Source organism: Zonotrichia leucophrys, chromosome 24 (genome assembly GCF_028769735.1).
Source record: "Zonotrichia leucophrys gambelii isolate GWCS_2022_RI chromosome 24, RI_Zleu_2.0, whole genome shotgun sequence".
Taxonomy (NCBI): domain Eukaryota; kingdom Metazoa; phylum Chordata; class Aves; order Passeriformes; family Passerellidae; genus Zonotrichia; species Zonotrichia leucophrys.
In genome coordinates, this window is record NC_088193.1 from 3,518,172 (window position 1) to 3,541,473 (window position 23,302).

A 23,302-nucleotide genomic window follows, 5' to 3' on the forward strand; every position below is an offset into this window, starting at 1 on the left:
TTATTTCAAAAAAATCAATTATTGCTATATTTACAAGGGAGATGTACTCATCTTTATGGAGTAATTAAAAAAAAGTTTATTTCAAAAAAAATCAATTCTTGCTATATTTACAAGGGGATCACTCATCCTTATACAGTGATGACTGCACAAATTCCAAAAACTTGCTCTAAATAAATTTGCAGCCGTGGTTATTGGAGCTCTCCTTGTTTGTGAGCTTGTTTTGGCTGCTCTGTGAATTCCAGACTTTATTCCTGACTTTATTCCCATTATTTTCAGCCCCATTATTGGCTTTTTCCAGCTTTTCCTGTGGCACCACTCTGGGGTGGAGCAGAGATTCCTCTCACGGTCACACTTCCACTAAAATACCCAGCAGGATGGTTTGGGACAAAAAATAGAGACTAAAATTTGAATTTCCTGCAGTTTTGTAGATTAAAAAAAGTTTATTTCAAGAAAAAAATCAATTCTTGCTATATTTACAAGGGGAATTTACTCCCATTTGTGCAGTGATTTTTAAAAGTTTGTTTCAAAAAAAATCAATTATTGCTATATTTACAAGGGGAATTTACTCAGCTTTGTGCAGTGATTAAAATTAAAGTTTATTTCAAGAAAAAAAATCAATTATTGCTATATTTACAAGGGAAATCGACTCCCATTTGTGCAGTGATTTTTAAAAGTTTATTTCAAAAAAAAAAATCAATTATTGCTATATTTACAAGGGGAATGTACTCACCTTTATGGAGTGATTAAAACAAAGTTTATTTCAAAAAAAATCAATTCTTGCTATATTTACAAGGGGAATTTACTCCCATTTGTGCAGTGATTTTTAAAAGTTTATTTCAAAAAAAATCAATTATTGCTATATTTACAAGGGGAATTTACTCAGCTTTGTGCAGTGATTTTTCAAAAAAAAAAGTTTATTTCAAAAATAATCAATTATTGCTATATTTACAAGGGGAAGTTACCTTTGTGTAGTGATTTTTAAAAGTTTATTTAAAAAAAAATCAATTATTGCTATATTTACAAGGGGAATTTACTCATCTTTGTGCAGTGATAAAAAAAAAAAACATTTATTTCAAGAAAAATCAATTATTGCTGTATTTACAAGGGGAATGTACTCATCTTTATGGAGTGATTTAAAAAAAAGTTTATTTCAAAAAAAATCAATTATTGCTATATTTACAAGGGGAAGTTACTCACCTTTGTGCAGTGATTTTTAAAAGTTTATTTCAAAAAAAATCAATTATTGCTATACTTACAAGGGGAATTCACTCCCATTTGTGCAGTGATTTTTAAAAGTTTATTTCAAGAAAAATTTCATTATTGCTGTATTTCCAAAGGGAATTTACTCAGCTTTGTGCAGTGATAAAAAAAACATTTATTTCAAGAAAAATCAATTATTGCTATATTTACAAGGGGAAGTTACTCACCTTTATGCAGTGATTAAAAAAAAGTTTTATTTCAAAAAAAATCAATTATTGCTATATTTACAAGGGGAATTCACTCCCATTTGTGCAGTGATTTTTAAAAGTTTATTTCAAAAAAAATCAATTATTGCTATATTTACAAGGGGAATGTACTCATCTTTATGGAGTGATAAAGAAAAGTTTATTTCAAGAAAAATCAATTATTGCTATATTTACAAGGGGAATTTACTCAGCTTTGTGCAGTGATTAAAATTAAAGTTTATTTTTAAAATATTTAATTATTGCTATATTTACAAGGGGAATTTACTCATCTTTGTGCAGTGATTAAAAAAAAGGTTTATTTCAAAAAAAATCAATTATTGCTATATTTACAAGGGGAAGTTACTCACCTTTGTGCAGTGATTAAAATTAAAGTTTATTTTTAAAATATTTAATTATTGCTATATTTACAAGGGGAATTTACTCCCATTTGTGCAGTGATTTTTAAAAGTTTATTTCAAGAAAAAATTAATTATTGCTATATTTACAAGGGGAATTTACTCCCATTTGTGCAGTGATTTTTAAAAGTTTATTTCAAGAAAAATTTAATTATTGCTGTATTTACAAAGGGAATTTACTCAGCAAACTTGCTCCAAATAAAAACTTGCTGTGGTTATTGGAGCTCTCCTTGTTTTGGCAGCTCTGTGAATTCCAGATTTTATTCCTGCAGCTCCCCCATTATTTTCAGCCCCATTATTGTGTTTTTTCCAGCTTTTCCTGCAATCTCTCTTGCTGGGTGTGTGATTGCCTGGCCAGGGATGGTTTTTTGCTTTTTTTCTGTTATTAGGTGCATTTCCTCCATGGAAATGGAGCAGCTCAGACATTTGAGAGTTTCTGTGCTGCACAATTTTCCTTTCTTTTATTCCTCTTAAAAGTAGAAGGAATCATCCCTGCCTTTAATTTTCCTTCTTTTTTTTTTTTCCTTTAACCATTTCCTTGTCATCCATCCCATCGTGGAAAATTTAATTTTCATTTTAATTTCAATAATTCAAAAAAAATTGAAAAATTTCAATTTTTTTCTTATTATTTCCTCAAGATTTTAAGATTTTTCCCCTTAATTGCTGTGACCATGAACATTCCTGGTTTTTAGGTCCCAGATCCTCCACCAGCTGATGAAGAACCATTCCAGAATGTTCCAGCATCCCAAACTGGGAAAATGAAGCCTGAAGAGAAATGGTACCCAAAAGGGCAGCAGCTCAAGGTTCCTTTTTTGAGAGAATTTAATCATTGAATTTATAATTTTATAATTTTTTTTAATTTAGAATTTATACATTTAGAATTTTTCAGTTGAAATATCTATAAAATATCTATAAAAGTCTATCTATAAAATACCTAAAAAATATCTATAAAAGTCTATCTATAAAATATCTAAAAAATATCTTTAAAAAGTCTAAAAAAAGTCTAAAAAATATCTATATATCAGTTGAAATATAGCTATAAAAGCACTGAATTTGAATGTTTAAAGCTGTCATCTTGTGGCTTTTAAAGTAATTATTACTGACAAAAAAATCCTTATATATCTATCAATAGATAAGCACTGTAATTTAATGTATGTGTGCTTTATGTATTAAAAAAATGTAAAGCAAAATGCCAGGAAATTCTGAGCTCACAGAATCTATTTAGGAGATTATTTCATAATCTAAATTATCTAGATTATTATTATTATAAATTAGTACATGGTCGTATTTGATGGTTTGGGAAATTCTGAGCCAGAACTTCCCCATTTCTGCCTGATTTGTCCCCTATAATTAAGGGGGAGTGAATTAATTGCCATAAAGAAAATATCATTGATAATAATTTTATCATTTACATAATATAATTTTATTTGTATATTTAATAATTTATAATTGCTTTTATAATTTATATAATGTTATTTATATCATTGGCATCAGGCTGTTCTACATGGGCCAGCCTAACAGTGTGTACAAAACCATTTTTCCCCGAAATTTCGCACATAAAAATCAAGGATTTATTTGATTTTTAGATCATTTTTCCCGGGGGTTGACAGAAAGCTCTGGGTTATCCACAGGGTCAGATTCGAATTTTGGGTTCCTTTAAATTTCAATTGCTGGACTATAAAGAGGGTTCCTTTAAATTTGATGTTTTGGGTTCCTTTAAATTTGAATTTCTGGATAATTACTCATTGAGCAGTACCTGAATAACATCTCTGCTCTCTTCTGGGCTGAGAGTTCCTTTAAATTTGAATTTCTGGACCATAAAGAGGGTTCCTTTAAATTCTAATTCTGGGTTCCTTTAAATTTGAATTTCTGGAGAATTACTCATTGAGCAGTACCCGAATAACATCTCTACTCTGTTCTGGACTGAGGGTTTCTTTAAATTTGTATTTTGGGTTCCTTTAAATGTGAATTTCTGGACCATAAAGAGGGTTCCTTTAAATTTGAATTTCTGGGTTCCTTTAAATTTCAATTTCTGGACTATAAAGAGGATTCCTTTAAATTTGAATTTCTGGGTTCCTTTAAATTTCAATTTCTGGACTATAAAGAGGGTTCCTTAAATTTGATGTTTTGAGTTCCTTTAAATTTCAATTTCTGGACTATAAAGAGGGTTCCTTAAATTTGAATTTCTGGACTATAAAGAGAGTTCCTTTAAATTTGAATTTCTGGACTATAAAGAGGGTTCCTTAAATTTGAATTTTGGGTTCCTTTAAATTTGAATTTCTGGACTATAAAGAGGGTTCCTTAAATTTGATGTTTTGAGTTCCTTTAAATTTGAATTTTGGGTTCCTTTAAATTTCAATTTCTGGACTATCAAGAGGGTTCCTTTAAATTTGAATTCTGGACTATAAAGAGAGTTCCTTTAAATTTGAATTTTTGGGTTCCTTTAAATTTGAATTTCTGGACTATAAAGAGAGTTCCCTTAAATTTGATGTTGTGAGTTCCGTTAAATTTGAATTTCTGGTCTATAAAGAGGGTTCCTTTAAATTTGAATTCTGGACTATAGAGAGGGTTCCTTTAAATTTGAATTTCTGGATTCCTTTAAATTTCAATTTCTGGACTATAGAGAGGGTTCCTTTAAATTTGAATTGTTGGGTTCCTTTAAATTTGAATTCTGGACTATAAAGAGGGTTCCTTAAATTTGATGTTTTGAGTTTCTTTAAATTTCAATTTCTGGACTATAAAGAGGGTTCCTTTAAATTTGAATTTCTGGACTATAAAGAGGGTTCCTTTAAATTCGAATTTCTGGGTTCCTTTAAATTCGAATTTCTGGACTATGAAGGGGGTTCCTTTAAATTCGAATTTTGCATTCCTTTAAATTTCAATTGCTGGTCTATAAAGAGAGTTCCTTTAAATTTCAATTTTTGGGTACCTTTAAATTTGAATTCTGGACTATAGAGAGGGTTCCTTAAATTTGAATTTTGGGTTCCTTTAAATCTGAATTTGGGGTTGAACCCGCCATGAGCAGGGTCAGATCCCAGCAGCTCAGAGGGAGATTTTGATGCGAGTGATGGATTTTCCACCTGAATGTCTCAAACACCCGCTGGGAAATTCTCGGCTCGTTCCAGGAGCAGCTCCGGTTCCTGCAGGGACAAAAAGCAGAACCCAAGCAGGGAAAGAGACCTGGTTTGCATCTGCAAGGACCTGAATTTGTCTCAGGCCTTCGGGGAAATTTTTGATGCAGAATCATTCATTGAGCAGCACCTGAACAACATCTCTGCTCTGTTCTGGACTGAGGGGTCCTTTAAATTTGAATTGTTGGGTTCCTTTAAATTTCAATTGCTGGACTATAAAGAGGGTTCCTTTAAATTTGAATTTTTGGGTTCCTTTGAATCTGAATTTTTGGGTTCCTTTCAATTTGAATTTCTGGAGAATTACTCATTGAGCAGTACCCGAATAACATCTCTACTCTGTTCTGGACTGAGGGTTTCTTTAAATTTGTATTTTGGGTTTCTTTAAATTTGAATTCTGGACTATAAAGAGGGTTTCTTAAACTTGATGTTTTGAGTTCCTTTAAATTTGAATTTCTGAACCATAGAGAGGATTCCTTAAATTTTAATTTCTGGGTTCTTTTAAATTTCAATTTCTGGACTATAAAGAGGGTTCCTTTAAATTTGATGTTTTGGGTTCCTTTAAATTTGAATTTCTGGACTATAAAGAGGATTCCTTTAAATTTGAATTTCTGGGTTCCTTTAAATTTGAATTTCTGGACTATAAAGAGAGTTCCTTTAAATTTGAATTTCTGGACTATAAAGAGGGTTCCTTAAATTTGATGTTTTGAGTTCCTTTAAATTTGAATTCCTGGACTATAAAGAGGGTTCCTTTAAATTCGAATTTTGGGTTCCTTTAAATTTCAATTGCTGGACTATAAAGAGAGTTCCTTTAAATTTGAATTTCTGGACTATAGAGAGGGTTCCTTTAAATTTGAATTTTTGGGTTCCTTTAAATTTGAATTTCTGGACTATAAAGAGGGTTCCTTTAAATTTGAATTTTGGGTTGAACCCCCCATGAGCAGGGTCAGATCCCAGCAGCTCAGAGGGAGATTTTGATGCGAGTGACGGAATTCCCACCTGAATGTCTCAAACACCCGCTGGGAAATTCTCGGCTCGTTCCAGGAGCAGCTCCGGTTCCTGCAGGGACAAAAAGCAGAACCCAAGCAGGGAAAGAGACCTGGTTTGCATCTGCAAGGACCTGATTTTATAGTCCCGTGCTGCAGAATTTGCCTCAGGCCTTTGGGAAATTTTCATTGAAATATTCATTGAGCAGCACCTGAACAACATCTCTGCTGTGTTCTGGACTGAGGGTTCCCTTACATTTGAATTGTTGGGTTCCTTTAAATTTCAATTTCTGGACTATAAAGAGAGTTCCTTTAAATTTCAATTTTTGGGTACTTTTAAATTTGAATTTTGGACTATAGAGAGGGTTCCTTTAAATTTGAATTTCTGGACTATAAAGAGGGTTCCTTAAACTTGATGTTTTGAGTTCCTTTAAATTTTAATTTCTGGGTTCCTTTAAATTATAAAGAGGGTTCCTTAAATTTGAATTTCTGGACTATAAAGAGGGTTCCTTAAATTTGATGTTTTGAGTTCCTTTAAATTTGAATTTCTGGACTATAAAGAGGATTCCTTTAAATTTGAATTTCTGGACTATAGAGAGGATTCCTTAAATTTGAATTTCTGGGTTCCTTTAAATTTCAATGTCTGGACTATAAAGAGGGTTCCTTTAAAATTGTATTTTGGGTTCCTTCAAATTTGAATTCTGGACTATAAAGAGGGTTCCTTAAATTTGAATTTTTGGGTTCCTTTCAATTTGAATTTCTGGAGAATTACTCATTGAGCAGTACCCGAATAACATCTCTGCTCTGTTCTGGACTGAGGATTTCTTTAAATTTGTATTTTGGGTTCCTTTAAATTTCAATTTCTGGACTATGAAGGGGGTTCCTTTAAATTCGAATTTTGCGTTCCTTTAAATTTCAATTGCTGGACCATAAAGAGGCTTCCTTTAAATTTGATGTTTTGAGTTCCTTTAAATTTCAATTTTTGGGTACCTTTAAATTTGAATTCTGGACTATAGAGAGGGTTCCTTTCAATTTCAATTTCTGGACTATAGAGAGGGTTCCTTTAAATTTGAATTTCTGGATTCCTTTAAATTTGAATTTCTGGACTATAAAGAGGGTTCCTTTAAATTTGAATTTTGGGTTCCTTTAAATTTCAATTGCTGGACTATAAAGAGAGTTCCTTTAAATTTGAATTTCTGGGTTCCTTTAAATTTGAATTTCTGGACTATAAAGAGAGTTCCTTTAAATTTGAATTTCTGGACTATAAAGAGGGTTCCTTAAATTTGATGTTTTGAGTTTCTGGGAAATTCTCGGCTCGTTGCAGGAGCAGCTCCGGTTGGTGCCGAGACCCCGCGCGGAGCCCCGGCCGTGTCCCAGGAGCGGAGCCCCGGAGCCCCCCGCCCTCTCCGCTGCCCCGGGCCGCGACCCCAGCCCGGCCCTGGCCCCAAACCCTGCTCTGTGCCCGCCAGAAAAACCCCACAGTGCATTCAGCGCCATCCCCAATTCCATCCTTTCCACGCCTGGCTGTTTCCTCCCGATATTCCAGAATTTTTACCCGCCAGAAGTTTTAAATGCCGGCCAGGAGGATAAGAAAAACCAGCAGGAATCTGCAGGTGGAATTCCACAGCAATTCCCTGCCAATCCCGTCCCTGGGCAGGATTTTTCCTGGAATAGCAGCAGCAGTGAGCAGGCACATCCAGAATTGGAGAATATTTCAGCTGATTTTAATGCCATTTTTCAAGAAAAAGTGAAGGACCAAGCAGCACTTCCAGATTTCCAAAATCACATTCATGAGGATTGCAGGTATCAGAAGACTTTGTGGTGAGGATTTAAATGGTAAAATGATATTGTCATAACCCTGCGATGCCCAGGAAATAAACAAAAAAATGTTAAAACTTTATTTTATAAAACTTAAAAAAAAATTTTTCCACTATAAAACTTCCTTCCTTGTTTATATTTTGTTTAAACTCCAAAGTATAAACTTATTTTGCCACCAACCTGCCATTATAACGTATTACTAATTGAAGATTCATTATTGGTATTGATTTTTAATTATGGCTTTGGAAAATGACAGCTTTGTCCTCCAAGAATGGAAATTCCCACAATTCAAAGTTTCCTTTTAGGAGGCTGGGTGGGAAAGTTTAAAATACAGATAGGAAAGGGAATTTTGCAGAAATTTAGAGTTTGTAGGAAAATTGGCTTTGCAGGGTGGATATCCAGGATCAATTCTGTCCCTAAAGGAGAGAGCAGGAAAATTATATAGAATTTTATAGAATTATATAGAATTTAACCTGTCTTGATTTTAAAAAATGAAGGTTTTATTTCACATAAATAATTCTATCAGTACTCAGCAGGCCTGATCCAAAGCTTTTGATTTGCTTTAATCACCTTTGCACCAGGCAGAAATTTCCCTATTTTTGGGGGTTTTTTTTCCATTTATTTCCACACACTTGGGTGCAAGCAAAATCATTTATTGTGAAATCCTCACCCTCCCATCTCCCTGCTCCCTCACTCCATGTTCAGGCTGTTTGCTGTGTGTAAATTCAGATTTTTTACTCTTTCCCCCTCATTTTTTTACGGCCTTTTTATTATATTTTGCTCGCAGCTCGCCAACATCTGCTTGCAGAATCTCCCATTTCATAGAAAAGCAGGAAAAGCCAGGATTTTCTGATTTGGAAGATGCTTTTGCTGGCACGTGGCTGTGGGGTTTGTTCCCGCCCGCCCTGCCCCAGGGGGACTCGGCAAAAGCTGAAGGGAACCCAAGGAAAATGAGAAGGAGCAGCTCAGAAGGGTCTCTCCTACAAAGGGAAAAGCAAAACCAACCCAAAATCAGCAAAAAGGTGAGGAAATAAATGTGGATTCGGTGGTTTAACATTTCTATTTCCACTCTAACATTTCTTCTTAATAATCCAAAGTTTAAAAAAAAATACAAATAGGGACTGGGAAATGTTGTAAAATGAACAGCAGAGCATTAAAAATCATGGAACAAAGGGAGAAAGAGACACTGAAAACATTTTAGAGAAAAGGGATCTGAGAGTTCACTGAAATTTTAGTTCTTTTGGTTCATTGAAATCATTTTAGAGCAAAGGGATCCACCTGGATCAGAGAGATCAGTGAAATTATTTTACTTGAAAAAGCAAGTACATTTTTTTCACTGAAATCATTTTAGAGCAAAGGGATCCACCTGGATCAGAGAGATCAGTGAAATTATTTTACTTGAAAAAAGCAAGTTCATTTTATTTACTGAAATCATTTTAGAGCAAAGGGATCCACCTGGATCAGAGAATTCACTGAAATTTTAGTTCATTTTTTTCACTGAAATAATTTTGTTCATTTTTTTCACTGAAATCATTTTGGTTCATTTGGGTCACTGAAATCATTTTAGTTCATTTTTTTTCACTGAAATAACTTTAGATCAAAGGGTTCCACCTGGATCAGAGAATTCACTGAAATTTTAGTTCATTTTTTTCACTGAAATAATTTTAGTTCATTTTTTTCACTGAAATAATTTTATTTCATTTGGTTCACTGAAATTATTTTAGTTCATTTTTTTCACTGAAATCATTTTAGAGCAAAGGGATCCACCTGGATCAGAGAATTCAGTGAAATTTTAGTTCATTTGGTTCACTGAAATGATTTTATTTCATTTGGCTCACTGAAATAATTTTAGTTCAGTTGGTTCACTGAAATCATTTTAGAGCAAAGGGATCTACCTGGATCAGAGAGATCAGTGAAATTTTAGTTCATTTTTTTCACTGAAATAATTTTATTTCATTTGGTTCACTGAAATCATTTTAGTTCATTTTTTTCACTGAAATCATTTTAGTTCATTTGGCTCACTGAAATAATTTTAGAGCAAAGGGATCCACCTGGATCAGAGAATTCAGTGAAATTTTATTTCCTTTGGTTCACTGAAATCATTTTAGTTCATTGGGTCACTGAAATCATTTTAGTTCATTTTATTCACTGAAATAATTTTAGAGCAAAGGGATCAGCCTGGATCAGAGAGTTCACTGAAATTATTTTATTTGAAAAACAGCATGTTCATTTGGTTCACTGAAATCATTTTAGTTCATTTTTTTCACTGAAATGATTTTAGATCAAAGGGTTCCACCTGGATCAGAGAATTCACTGATATTTTATTCATTTGTTCACTGAAATAATTTTATTTCATTTGGTTCACTGAAATTTTAGTTCATTTTTTTCACTGAAATCATTTTAGTTCATTTGGCTCACTGAATAATTTAGAGCAAAGGATCACCTGGATCAGAGAATTCAGTGAAATTTTATTTCCTTTGGTTCACTGAAATAATTTTATTTTCTTTGGTTCACTGAAATCATTTTAGTTCATTTCCTTCACTGAAATCACTTTAGATCAAAGGGATCCACCTGGATCAGAGAATTCAGTGAAATTTTAGTTCATTTTATTCACTGAAATAATTTTAGTTCCTTTGGTTCACTGAAATTATTTTAGTTCATTTTTTTCACTGAAATCATTTCAGAGCAAAGGGATCCACCTGGATCAGAGAATTCACTGAAATTTTAGTTCTTTTGGCTCGCTGAAATCATTTTAGTTCATTTTTTTCACTGAAATAATTTTAGATCAAAGGGATCAGTGTGGTTGCGTGCAGGGACACACAGGGCAGTGTTTGTCCTGTCATTTATCACAAATAAAATGATTTTCACTGAACGGGGTCGGGCTGTTTGTGAGCAATAGATTATTTATTTCTGCTTTTGAGCCTTCCATTCTCCTGCTCATGCTCCTTTCTTGTCCAGCTCAGATCTCCTGCTTTCCAAGCGATTCCAACCCAAATCTGCAGGATTTGCAAAGCCAACAGCACAAACCTCATCCCTGATGCTCCTCATTAAAATCTGAATTTCTGTCTCCTCTGCCAGCCCACTCGTCCTGGTGTCACCATGAGGCTGCCCATGGCAAATTAAATGTTTGAGGAGTTTCTGCATTTATAATTTATTATATTATATTATATTATAAATTTATAATTTATAATAATAAATCTCTCAGGGCAGACAAACCGAGCTGGAATTGTGATTTCATGCACTCTGGGTGTTGCTGCCTGAGTGCCCCTAAGAAGAATTAGGAAGAATCAGGATTATGGTGGGAGCTGAGGGCAGAGCTCCTTCTCTGCCCTTTGTTCTTGTCCCGTGCTTGCCGCAGTTTTCTCACGCTCCACATGTGGGGAATGCACAGAGGATCAGGCAGGTTCTGCTCCCAGCAAAATCCAGATTTTCCTCATAAACAAATGCACTCATTGCAGCAAGAGGGGAACCCTGATTTTGTGGGACACAGCAAAATTAAATCCTCACTGCACCTCAAATTATAAATTAGCGAGTTATAGCAGGTAAGAGCAGGGATAGCTGACACAAAGAAACCTTAAATAGGAAATTTAGTGCATAAAATTAATTTCTCTGCAGCTGAGTTTAGCTTGAACTTGTGTTCTGAAGAAATGCCCATTTTATTTCCATATAGAAATTGCTGTTCCTGCCTCACTCTGTCATTAAAATTACCACAGAGCTGATCATAATAAACTTCACTGAAAAGTGTTTACACATAATTCCCTTCTAAAAATGTGACCTTGAAAGAGAATAAAAATATTATGGAGGCATTGGAGTCTTTGTGTGATGTCCAAAATACTGGATGGCATCAGCCACCACTCCTGCACTTGTAAAGCCTTTGCTGTGCAGCAGAAATGGATTTTTCAGCTCTCTGTGGCAACTTTCCAGTGCAGCTTTCAGAACAAGGAAAGGTTTTTCTCACCAACATCATTTGTCTGATTTTTGCCACCAAAGTCAGTAATTTTGTCTGCTTCTCTCACAAAAAATTTCTTTGGAGTCTCATTCTAACCACAGTCAAATGAGTGGCTTCAAGATGCTCCAAAATAAAGCTCATTTTTGATTGAGAAAATATCACTTTGTGATTGGGAAAATTGGCAATTTCCCACTTAGATCCAAAGGAAATTCTGTTGTCATTTGACTTTTGCCATAACTCAGTCCTGTTGGTCACTTATTTAAAATGAGACGTGCCAGGGGTGGGGCTGAGATTGCCAATGAAATCCTGAGGTTTCCACTATAAAACTTCCTTGAATTATTCCCTCTGTGAAATCATGTCAAGGAAAATCTGTTTGCTGTTTGGTTTTCAGCTGGGCAGCTCCAAATTCTACTTGAATCAGAGTATGAAGCTTGGAGGCCTTGGACCTGACTATGAAACAATCAAAGAGAAAGTGAGTAAACCAAAAGTGGTTTTAGGTAGGGAAGAGAAATCATAATTTATGATTATCTAGGACTTTATATCCTTGGCTTGAGAGAAATATCCTTGGAGAAAGTGAGTAAACCAAAACTGGATTTAGGCAGGGGAGAGAAATCATAATTTACAATTATCTGGGACTTTATATCCTTGGAGAAAGTGAGTAAATCAAAACTGAATTCAGGCTGGGGAGAGTAACAGAGAAATCATAATTTACAATTACATGGGACTTTATAACCTTGGCTTGAGAGAAATATCCTTGGAGAAAGTGAGTAAACCAAAACTGGATTTAGGAAGGGGAGAGAATTCATAATTTATGATTATCTAGGACTTTATATCCTTGGCTTGAGAGAAATATCCTTGGAGAAAGTGAGTAAACCAAAAGGATTTAGGCAGGGGAGAATGGCAGAGAAATCATAATTTACAATTATCTGGGACTTTATATCCTTGGAGAAAGTGAATAAACCAAAAGTGGATTTAGGCAGGGAAGAGAAATCATAATTTATGATTATCTGGGACTTTATATCCTTGGCTTGAGAGAAATATCCTTGGAGAAAGTGAGTAAACCAAAACTGGATTTAGGCTGGGGAGAGTAGCAGAGAAATCATAATTTACAATTATCTGGGACTTTATATCCTTGGTTAGCTGGAGATCCTACAGGAAAATTCAACTAAAAGCGAAGACAGCTGTCCTGGGGATAATTTTAACCCTCTCATTTTTAAAATCCAGAAATAGGAATCAATCAGGGCTAATTGCACATCAGGAAATGACCCACTCAAGGGGCTGAGTTGTCATTCCCAGTGTAAAGATCCACCAAATGTTCCAAGTGGAAATCAAAGTTGTGTAAAAACCAAAATATCTGGCTGCACTCTGGTGCAATGGAGACAGATTGTTCAGGACAGAATAAAGATGGAGCTGTCACATTTCTGCTCAGCTCCATCCTCCATTCAGTCCAGGGAAAAGCTCTTAAAAGGGAAAAGCAACTAAATAAAAAAAAAAAAGCTGTGCCATTTATCAGGGCTTCCTGTTGTGTGCTGAGCAGGGATCAATGGCAAAGGCAGGTTGGACAGCAGCAGAGGTGGAAATGGAATATTGGTGGGAAAAGGTTTTCATTGATGGATCCCCCCCAGCCGCTGAATTCCAGGCCCCTTTCTCTGCTTTTTCTCAGAAAGAAAAGATGAAGCTGCAGAAGGAATATTCCAGGCAAATTAAGGAATATAACATGAAGAATATCACTGTGGTTCAGAGGCTGCCTGCAAAGCCCCAGGTGCCCTCAGTGTCCAGGCAGAAGGTGAGAGCTGAGTGACTGCAGGCTGCAGGACAAAGCTGGAATTCAATAATATCAGAATTCTTCAGTTCCTTGCATTTATTCCCAAAAATAAACCACTATTTATTGTTTGGGTGGCCAAAAGGGGTTTGCCTGCAAAGCCCCAGGTGGATTCAGTGTCCAGGCTGAAGGTGAGATCTGAGTCCTGAGGGGGACAAGGGAGCGCTGCAGGCCGCAGGACAAAACTGGAATTCAATAATATCAGAATTCCTCAGTTCCTTGCATTTATTCCCAAAAATAAACCACTATTTATTGTTTGGGTGGCCAAAAGGGGTTTGCCTGCAAAGCCCCAGGTGGATTCAGTGTCCAGGCTGAAGGTGAGAGCTCAGTCCTGAGGGGGACAAGTGAGCACTGCAGGCCGCAGGACAAAACTGGAATTCAATAATATCAGAATCCCTCAGTTCCTTGCATTTATTCCCAAAAATGAACCACTAAGAGACAAAACTTTATTGTTTGGGTGGTAAAAAAGGGTTTGCCTGCAAAGCCCCAGGTGCCCTCAGTGTCCAGGCAGAAGGTGAGAGCTCAGTCCTGAGGGGGACAAGGGAGCACTGCAGGCCGCAGGACAAAGCTGGAATTCAATAATACCAGAATTCCTCGATTCCTTGCATTTATTCCCAAAAATAAACCACTAAGAGACAAAACTTTATTGTTTGGGTGGCAAAAAAGGGTTTGCCTGCAAAGCCCCAGGTGGATTCAGTGTCCAGGCTGAAGGTGAGAGCTCAGTCCCTTCCCACAGTGCTCCTGAGGGGGACAAGTGAGCACTGCAGGCCGCAGGACAAAACTGGAATTCAATAATGTCAGAATTCCTCAGTTCCTTGCATTTATTCCCAAAAATAAACCACTATTTATTGTTTGGGTGGCCAAAAGGGGTTTGCCTGCAAAGCCCCAGGTGGATTCAGTGTCCAGGCTGAAGGTGAGAGCTCAGTCCCTTCCCAGAGTGCTCCTGAGGGGGACAAGTGAGCGCTGCAGGCCGCAGGACAAAGCTGGAATTCAATAATATCAGAATTCCTCACTTCCTTGCATTTATTCCCAAAAATAAACCACTAAGAGACAAAACTTTATTGTTTGGGTGGCAAAAAAGGGTTTGCCTGCAAAGCCCCAGGTGCCCTCAGTGTCCAGGCAGAAGGTGAGAGCTCAGTCCTGAGGGGGACAAGGGAGCACTGCAGGCCGCAGGACAAAGCTGGAATTCAATAATATCAGAATTCCTCAGTTCCTTGCATTTATTCCCAAAACTAAACCACTGAGACACAAAACTTTATTGTCTGAGTGGCCAAAAGGGGTTTGGATTCTTTTAGGGGACTTCACCAGGAACGGGAGGTTATGCACTGGAGACATGAGGTGTTCCCAAATCCCTGCAGCACACAGGCACCAAAACTCATCCCAGATTAAACCAGGGCTCTGCCAGCTCCAGCATTTCTGTAAAACTCTTTCCATTCCCTCTCCAATTCCATGTCCCAGGCAACATTTTGCTTTTTAATTTGGATTATGAAGTGCATTATGCAGGAGAACCTGAGCTTGTCCTGTTAACCTGCAGAACTCCCTGCCTGAGGGCAAGACCGTAATGAGACTGGGAAAAAAATGTTTATAAATGTAATAAATTTGTGTTGCTCTTTATTTTTTCAAATAAAAACACTCCCTCAGTGTCTAAGGTGGCTTCTAATGGTGGCAGGAAGCAAATCTTGGGCTGGGTTGTGTTGCAGTCACCACTGAAGAGTCGGGGATTGAATTCTGTCAGAAACAAGCTCAGGAATTCAGAGTTATCTTCTAAATTTTTTTTTGAAATCTTGGCCAGGTTTTCTCCTGCTCATTTCCCCCAGTTTTTCCTGCTTTCAGGCTCTGGAATATGCCAAGAAGATCCCAAGACCGAAGATTTTGGTAGCGAAGCAATCGGAGCAGGAGGGGAAGGAGGTTCCAGCCGGACCCCGGTTCCCCAAAATCCCATCCCTGGAATCCCTGTGGAGCAGGCACGAGAAGGAGAAGGAGGCTGTGGCTGCTTTTGAAGCCCTTCACATCTTGTAGGTATTTGGGGAATCTCAGGGATCGAGGCAAAAATGCCTGAATTGTTTTTATTTTCAGCGGCGACCATCACATCTTCATTTCCCAGTCCATTGAAATTGAACTGGTTTAATTTTAATTATTTTTAAATGTTAGAATTGGTTTTAATTGTTCTGCTTTGTACCTGTTTTGTTAATAAATTGACCTTTTGCATTTATAGCATTGTAAATATAGTGCTCAGTTCTTTTATTAGAAAAAATATTTTATTAGAAATTTAGTCCTCTGTTTTTTTTCTTTGAAATAAATGATCTGACAATTGCATCTTTCAGACCAATAATCTCTTGGTTGTCACAGCTGGATCATTTTTAAACATATAAGCCGGAAAATGTATCTACAAAACATTAAAAATAAACTTCTGTTTCATCTGATGATCTTAACACCAGCAATATTTCTTTTTCTGAAATGCAGAAGAGACTTTTGGCCAGAAATAAAAGCAAAAATAATCCATTGCTGCTAAAAAGAGAACAAAAATATGCTCCAAACACAGCAGTCTGTAATAACACAATGCTAATTATTGAATTGTTACTCTGTTGTGTCTTAGTGAAGAGTTTCTGCAATAAAATCAAAATTTTGAAGCTTCATTTGGGACAAGAAAATTCCAAGCGAGTCCTGGCTGAGCATGCAGACAATCTGGGATTAGCCAGGAGCAGTTGGAGCATATATTGGGTAACTGAGGATAATTGAGAGCTGCATGTTTGAGAGGAAACAGCTTTTAACAGATTAGGGCTGTAAAAATAACAACAAACAGATGGGTTTCTTAGGGCGCTGCCGTTTCTTTAACTTAGCAAATTATGAATTAAGTCACCATATGAAATGTGATTAGAGCACACAGCGAGGGAATTCGGGCTAAAACCACCTGAAAAGAGGCTGGATAAAGGAATAAAAAAAAACAAACACTTTGTGATGGTGTGGAATTGCTTTATCCCATTTATTTGGTCTCTTTTTAATGGGGGCTCCCAATTTAATATGGGGAAAGTGATTCTGATTCTGCCCTTCCTCCTGGCCTTGTTTAAACCCTCCTGATGAGCAGGAACTTGGACTCACAGCTGGAAATTCAGGACATTTTTAGGAATATTGAGACCAACCCAACCACTTTGTAATGATGTGGAATTACTTTGTCCCATTTATTTGGTCTCTTTTTAATGGGAGCTCCCTATTTAATATGGGGAAAAGTGATTCCAATCCTGCCTTTCCTCATGGCCTTGCTTCAAACCCTCCTGTGAATCAGCCCCTTGGACTCACAGCTGGAATTTCAGGACATTTTGGGGAATATTGAGACATCCACCTTGTGATGATGTGGAATTGCTTTATCCCATTTATTTGGTCTCTTTTTAATGGGAGCTCCCAATTTAATATGAGGAAAAGTGATTCCAATTCTGCCCTTCCTCATGGAGAAGGGACCTGGCCTTGCTTCAAACCCTCCTGTGAATCAGCCCCTTGGACTCACAGCTGGAATTTCAGGACATTTTGGGGAATATTGAGACAAACCCAACCACCTTTTGATGATGTGAAATTGCTTTATCCCTTTTATTTTAATGGGAGATCCCAATTTAATTTTGGGCAAGGCGATCCCAATTCTGTCCTTCCCCATGGCCTTGCTTCAAACCCTCCTGAGGGGCAGGAATTTGTTGAATCAGCCCCTTGGACTCACAGCTGGAATTTCAGAACATTTTGGGAAATATTGAGACAAACCCAGCCACTTTGTAATGATGTGGAATTACTTTGTCCCATTTATTTGGTCTCTTTTTTATGGGGAGTCCCAATTTAATTTGGGGAAAAGTGATTCCAATTCTGCCCTTCCTCATGGCCTTGCTTCAAACCCTCCTGAGGGGCAGGAACTTGGACTCACAGCTGGAAGTTCAGGACATTTTTAGGAATATTGAGACAACCACCTTGTGATGATGTGAAATTGCTTTATCCCATTTATTTGGTCTCTTTTTAATGGGAGCTCCCAATTTAATATGAGGAAAAGTGATTCCAATTCTGCCCTTCCTCATGGAGAAGGGACCTGGCCTTGCTTCAAACCCTCCTGTGAATCAGCCCCTTGGACTCACAGCTGGAATTTCAGGACATTTTGGGGAATATTGAGACAAACCCAACCACTTTGTGATGATGTGGAATTGCTTTATCCCATTTATTGGGTGTCTGTTTTATGGGGGCTCCCAATTTAATTTGAGGAAAAGTGATTCCAATTCTGCCCTTCCTCATGGAGAAGGGACCTGGCCTTGCTTCAAACCCTCCTGTGAATCAGCCCCTTGGACTCACAGCTGGAAGTTCAGGACATTTTGGGGAATATTGAGACAAACCCAACCACCTTTTGATGATGTAAAATTGCTTTATCCCTTTTATTTTAATGGGAGATCCCAATTTAATTTTGGGCAAGGCGATCCCAATTCTGTCCTTCCTCATGGCCTTGCTTCAAACCCTCCTAATGAGCAGGAATTTGTTGAATCAGCCCCTTGGACTCACAGCTGGAATTTCAGGACATTTTTGGGAATATTGAGACAAACCCAACTACTTTGCAATGATGTGGAATTACTTTATCCCATTTATTTGGTCTCTTTTTAATGGGGGCTCCCAATTTAATTTGGGGAAAAGTGATTCCAATTCTGCCCTTCCTCATGGCCTTGCTTCAAACCCTCCTGAGGGGCAGGAACTTGGACTCACAGCTGGAAATTCAGGACATTTTTAGGAATATTGAGACATCCACCTTGTGATGATGTGGAATTGCTTTATCCCATTTATTGGGTGTCTGTTTTATGGGAGGCTCCCCATTGAATCTTGGGCAAAGCAATCCCAATTCTGCTCTTCCTCACAGAGAATTGGTCCTGGCCTTTCTTCAAACCCTCCTGAGGGGCAGGAATTTGTTGAATCAGCCCCTTGGACTCACAGCTGGAAGTTCAGAACATTTTTTGGGAATATTGAGAAATATTAAGAATATTTTGGGAAGCCTTGGTGGAAGGAGCATTGTCCAATATGTGACCACAGGTCAGGCTGCAGGGAAATGTTTTCCATGATATTTTTGTCACTTGGAGCATCCAATTCCATCTTCTGGACAGAACCTTCCTCTTCCTCAGCCTCTTTCCCCTCTCCTTTGGGCACTGCCAGCCTGGGAAATGTTTCCATGCTCTTCTTTCCTACTTTTTTTTTATTTTTAATCCAAACTGTAACACTTTGAAGCATTTCTGCTCAGGGGCACCTCAACTTGTTGTTCCTGCTTAAAAGTGATAATCCCCCCTTAATCCAAACCTCAAGTGCCTGTTTTAATGAAACCTTCAGATGAATATCAAAGAGCTATTTACTCGTATCTAATATTTTAATTAGATTATATTCTCAATTTAACCCATTAAACCCCCTTTGATGAGCTCCATGTTCAGTGTTTAGCCCCAGATGCTGGAGGTAATGAATATTGGACCTTTGATTTAATGAGAATTTCTGCCTTTCCAGCCTGACTCCCTTTGTATCCCCTTTTTTTTTTCTTTTTTTTTTTTTTTTTTGCTTTTCTGGCCTATAGAATTCATTTAATTGAAGAAGTCTCTTATCAGCACACATTAAGGAACCTGAATTAGCATCCCTTTTCTGATGAGAAAATGCAAGCAGACATTTTCTCTTTGATCTGAGGGCTCCGTTGAAGGAGGCAGCAGCCCCCTGAAAATGAGCTGATGGCTGCATTATTTGTGTGCCATGCAGATGTGGCCATGCGGTGCAAAATGCTTAATGTCTTAATTGATCGCCTTCCTCCCTGGCTCCATCCTCCTCCTCCCAGAAATTAGGCCAGAAATCCATTCATTTAGTGTTTTTTTATTAATAAAATAATAAATTTTTAGGAAATATTTAAATACTGAAGCTGTGCGAAAGTTGGATGTGATGCTGCATCTGGAGGAGTGCATTTTAAAAATATTTTAATATGATTTTATCAACCAATTATTTTTTATAACTCTGCTTAATGATCATCTCACAAACCATTTAGAAATTCTGGTGGTTTGGGTGTTTTAAATCCCACAAAATGACATTTTTACATGGAAAGAAAATCTTTCAACCTGCCTCAATAGAAATTCAGATTTTCCCTGAACTTCACAGATATGATGGCACAAAATAAGAGGCATCCAGCTGCTTAAAGTCAAAGGCTAAAATTTAATGTATTTCAGATTAGGAAGGCAAAATATTTAAATCAAAATCAGCCTTAAATATCGAATTAATTATGAATTAATTCTTGAGGGAGGAGCCTGTGTGCAGCACCCAATGGAAATTCCCAATATTTTCTTGGCAACACCTTTCCAGTGCCATCAATTCTCAACATCTGAGGTTCTGGAAGTGGGCAAAGCCTTGGTGTCAGTTCTACCTAAAAAATATTGCTGTAATTAAATCCCCATTGTGTTTCTTCCAAAAACAACCAAAGTTGGTTTCCCAGCACCTCACAAAAGGCATGAGCATGTTACTGGCACCATCAAGAACATTAATTTAATCATTTAAATACATTAAACAGGGCAAAACCTCACAGCCATCATTCCAGCTGTAAAAATGAGATGAGGAATGAAACCAGATGAGGTTTTGTCCAAGTCCTGCAGTCCCTGAATGCTTCAAACCAAGGAGCTCTGCTGTCACAAACTTGATTGCTGCTATTTCCTCCCAGAGTGGAAATAGCCAGAAAAATCCATTTATTTTCCTCAATTTTGATTCATATTAAACCAATGAAATGGAGGGTTTACCTCTGATTTAGACTGTGCTCTGTTTTTCCCTCACATCACTCCTATATCTAATACAAAAAAAAAACAAAAAAAAATCCATGTGAGAAAAAGCAGGAATGTGGAGAAAGGAGAAGCTCTGGTGTGAGGAGGAGGAGGAATGGTTTCAGTGGTTTCTGGAATGGTTTCAGGAATGGTTCCAGGAATGGTTTTAGGAATGGTTTCAGTGGTTTCTGGAATCATGTCAGTGGTTTCAGGAATGGTGTCAGTGGTTTCAGAGGTTTCTGGAATGGTTTCAGGAATGGTTTTGGGAATGGTTTCAGGAATGGTTCCAGGAATGGTGTCAGTGATTTCTGCAATGGTTTCTGGAATGGTTTCTGGAATGGTTTCAGTGCTTTCAGGAAAGGTTTCAGTGCTTTCAGGGATTTCAGTGCTTTCAGGAATGGTGCCAATGGTTTCTAGAATGGTTTCAGTGGTTTCCTGCTGTGGTTTCAGTGGTTTCAGTTGTTTCTGGAATGGTTTCAGGAATGGTTTCATTGGGTTCAGAGGTTTCAGGAATGGTTTCAGGAATGGTTTCAATGATTTCTGGAATGGTTTCAGGAATGGTTTCAGGAATGGTTTCAGTGGTTTCTGGAATGGTTTCAGTGGTTTCAGGGATTTCAGTGGTTCCTGGAATGGTTTCAGTGTTTTCAGGAATTGTTTTAGGAATGGTTTCAATGGTTTCTGGAATGGTTTCAGGAATGGTTTCTGGAATGGTTTCAGGAATGGTTTCAGTGGTTTCAGGAATGGTTTCAGGAATGGTTTCAGGAATGGTTTCTGGAATGGTTTCAGGAATGGTTTCAGGAATGGTTTCTGGAATGGTTTCAATGGTTTCTGGAATGGTTTCAGGAATGGTTCCAGGAATGGTTTCAGGAATGGTTTCAGGAATGGTGTCAGGAATGGTTTCAGGAATGGTTTCAGGAATGGTTTCAGGAATGGTTTCAGTGGTTTCTGGAATGGTTTCAGGAATGGTTCCAGGAATGGTTTCAGGAATGGTGTCAGGAATGGTTTCAGGAATGGTTTCAGAGCTTTCCTGCAGTGGTTTCTGGAATGGTTTCAGTGGTTTCTGGAATGGTTTCAGGAATGGTTTCAGTGGTTTCTGGAATGGTTTCAGGAATGGTTCCAGGAATGGTTTCAGGAATGGTTTCAGTGGTTTCTGGAATGGTTTCAGGAATGGTTTCAGGAATGGTTTCAGGAATGGTGTCAGGAATGGTTTCAGGAATGGTTTCAGGAATGGTTTCAGGAATGGTTTAAATGATTTCAGGAATGGTTTCAGTGCTTCCCTGCAGTGGTTTCAGGAATGGCTGAAACGTGAGCAGCTCACCTTCACTCCTGCCACCACAAACCCGGATGATAAAACATTAAAACCAAGTTTTTCCTTGAAAACTGCACCCTGCCAGGGAGCAAAGCCACTGTGGGTCAGGATCACACATCTGCTCCCTCCGGCCTTCCCAGGGATTAACGATGGGAGCACCTGCAGGGCACCCACCAGGGGCACAACCAAGAAACCAGAAATCTAGAAATCAATCTGAGCAATAAATCTGAGAAATAAGAAATCTAGAAACAAATCCAAGAAGCGAGAAATCTTGAAACAAGATAACTCCGAGAAACAAGAAATCTAGAAACAAAGAAAATAAATAAGAAATCTAGAAAAATCAAATATATAAGAGATCTAGAAAAAAGATCAATCCAAGAAGCGAGAAATCTAGAAAAAAAATCCAAGAAATGAGAAATCTTGTAACAAGGTAACCCCAAGAAACAAGAAATCTACAAACAAAGAAAATAAATAAGAAATCTAGGAAAATCAAATATATAAGAGATCTAGAAACAAGATCAATACAAGAAATGAGAAATCTAGAAATAAATCTGAGAAACAAGAAATCTAGAAATAAATCCAAGAAGCGAGAAATCTAGAAAAAAAAAATCCAAGAAACGAGAAATCTTGAAACAAGGTAACCCCGAGAAACAAGAAATCTAGAAAGAAACCCAAGAAACAAGAAACCTACAAACAAAGAAAATAAATAAGAAATCTAGAAAAATCAAATATGTAAGAGATCTAGAAAAAATATCAATCCAAGAAATGAGAAATCTTGAAACAAGGTAACTCCGAGAAACAAGAAATCTACAAACAAAGAAAATAAATAAGAAATCTAGAAAAATCAAATATATAAGAGATCTAGAAACAAGATCAATACAAGAAACAAGAAATCTAGAAATAAATCTGAGAAATAAATCTGAGAAATAAGAAATCTAGAAACAAATCCAAGAAGCGAGAAATCTAGAAAAAAAATCCAAGAAATGAGAAATCTTGAAACAAGGTAACCCCAAGAAACAAGAAATCTACAAACAAAGAAAATAAATAAGAAATCTAGAAAAATCAAATATATAAGAGATCTAGAAACAAGATCAATACAAGAAACGAGAAATCTTGAAACAAGGTAACCCCGAGAAACAAGAAATCTAGAAAGAAACCCAAGAAACAAGAAACCTACAAACAAAGAAAATAAATGAGAAATCTAGAAAAATCAAATATATAAGAGATCTAGAAACAAGATCAATCCAAGAAATGAGAAATCTTGAAACAAGGTAACTCCGAGAAACAAAAAATCTACAAACAAAGAAAATAAATAAGAAATCTAGAAAAATCAAATATATAAGAGATCTAGAAACAAGATCAATACAAGAAATGAGAAATCTAGAAATAAATCCAAGAATAAGAAATCTAGAAACAAATCCAAGAAATGAGAAATCTTGAAACAAGATAAACCCAAGAAACAAGAAATCTAGAAAGAAACCCAAGAAACAAGGTACCTAGAAAGAATACAAAGACATAGAGAAATCTAGAAAAATCCAAGAAACAAGAAATCTAGAAACTAGATAAATCCAAGAAATCTAGAAATGAATCCAAGAAATTTAGAAATCTAGAAACAAGATAAATCCAAGAAACAAGAAATCTAGA

At 36.8% G+C, this 23,302-nt stretch overlaps 1 protein-coding gene across 1 annotated transcript in view; it reads left to right on the plus strand.

Annotated features, from left to right (window-relative positions):
• The window catches only part of JHY (junctional cadherin complex regulator), a 35,348-nt gene extending 19,747 nt beyond the window's left edge, over positions 1-15,601 (plus strand). The window contains exons 4-9 of the mRNA XM_064732083.1: positions 2,554-2,664; positions 7,300-7,778; positions 8,581-8,815; positions 12,134-12,214; positions 13,406-13,528; positions 15,398-15,601. Of these exons, the coding sequence (XP_064588153.1) occupies positions 2,554-2,664; positions 7,300-7,778; positions 8,581-8,815; positions 12,134-12,214; positions 13,406-13,528; positions 15,398-15,583 (1,215 nt within the window). The 3' untranslated portion in view covers positions 15,584-15,601. The remainder of the gene's footprint in view (positions 1-2,553; positions 2,665-7,299; positions 7,779-8,580; positions 8,816-12,133; positions 12,215-13,405; positions 13,529-15,397) is intronic.
• Positions 15,602-23,302: the final 7,701 nt, after the last annotated feature.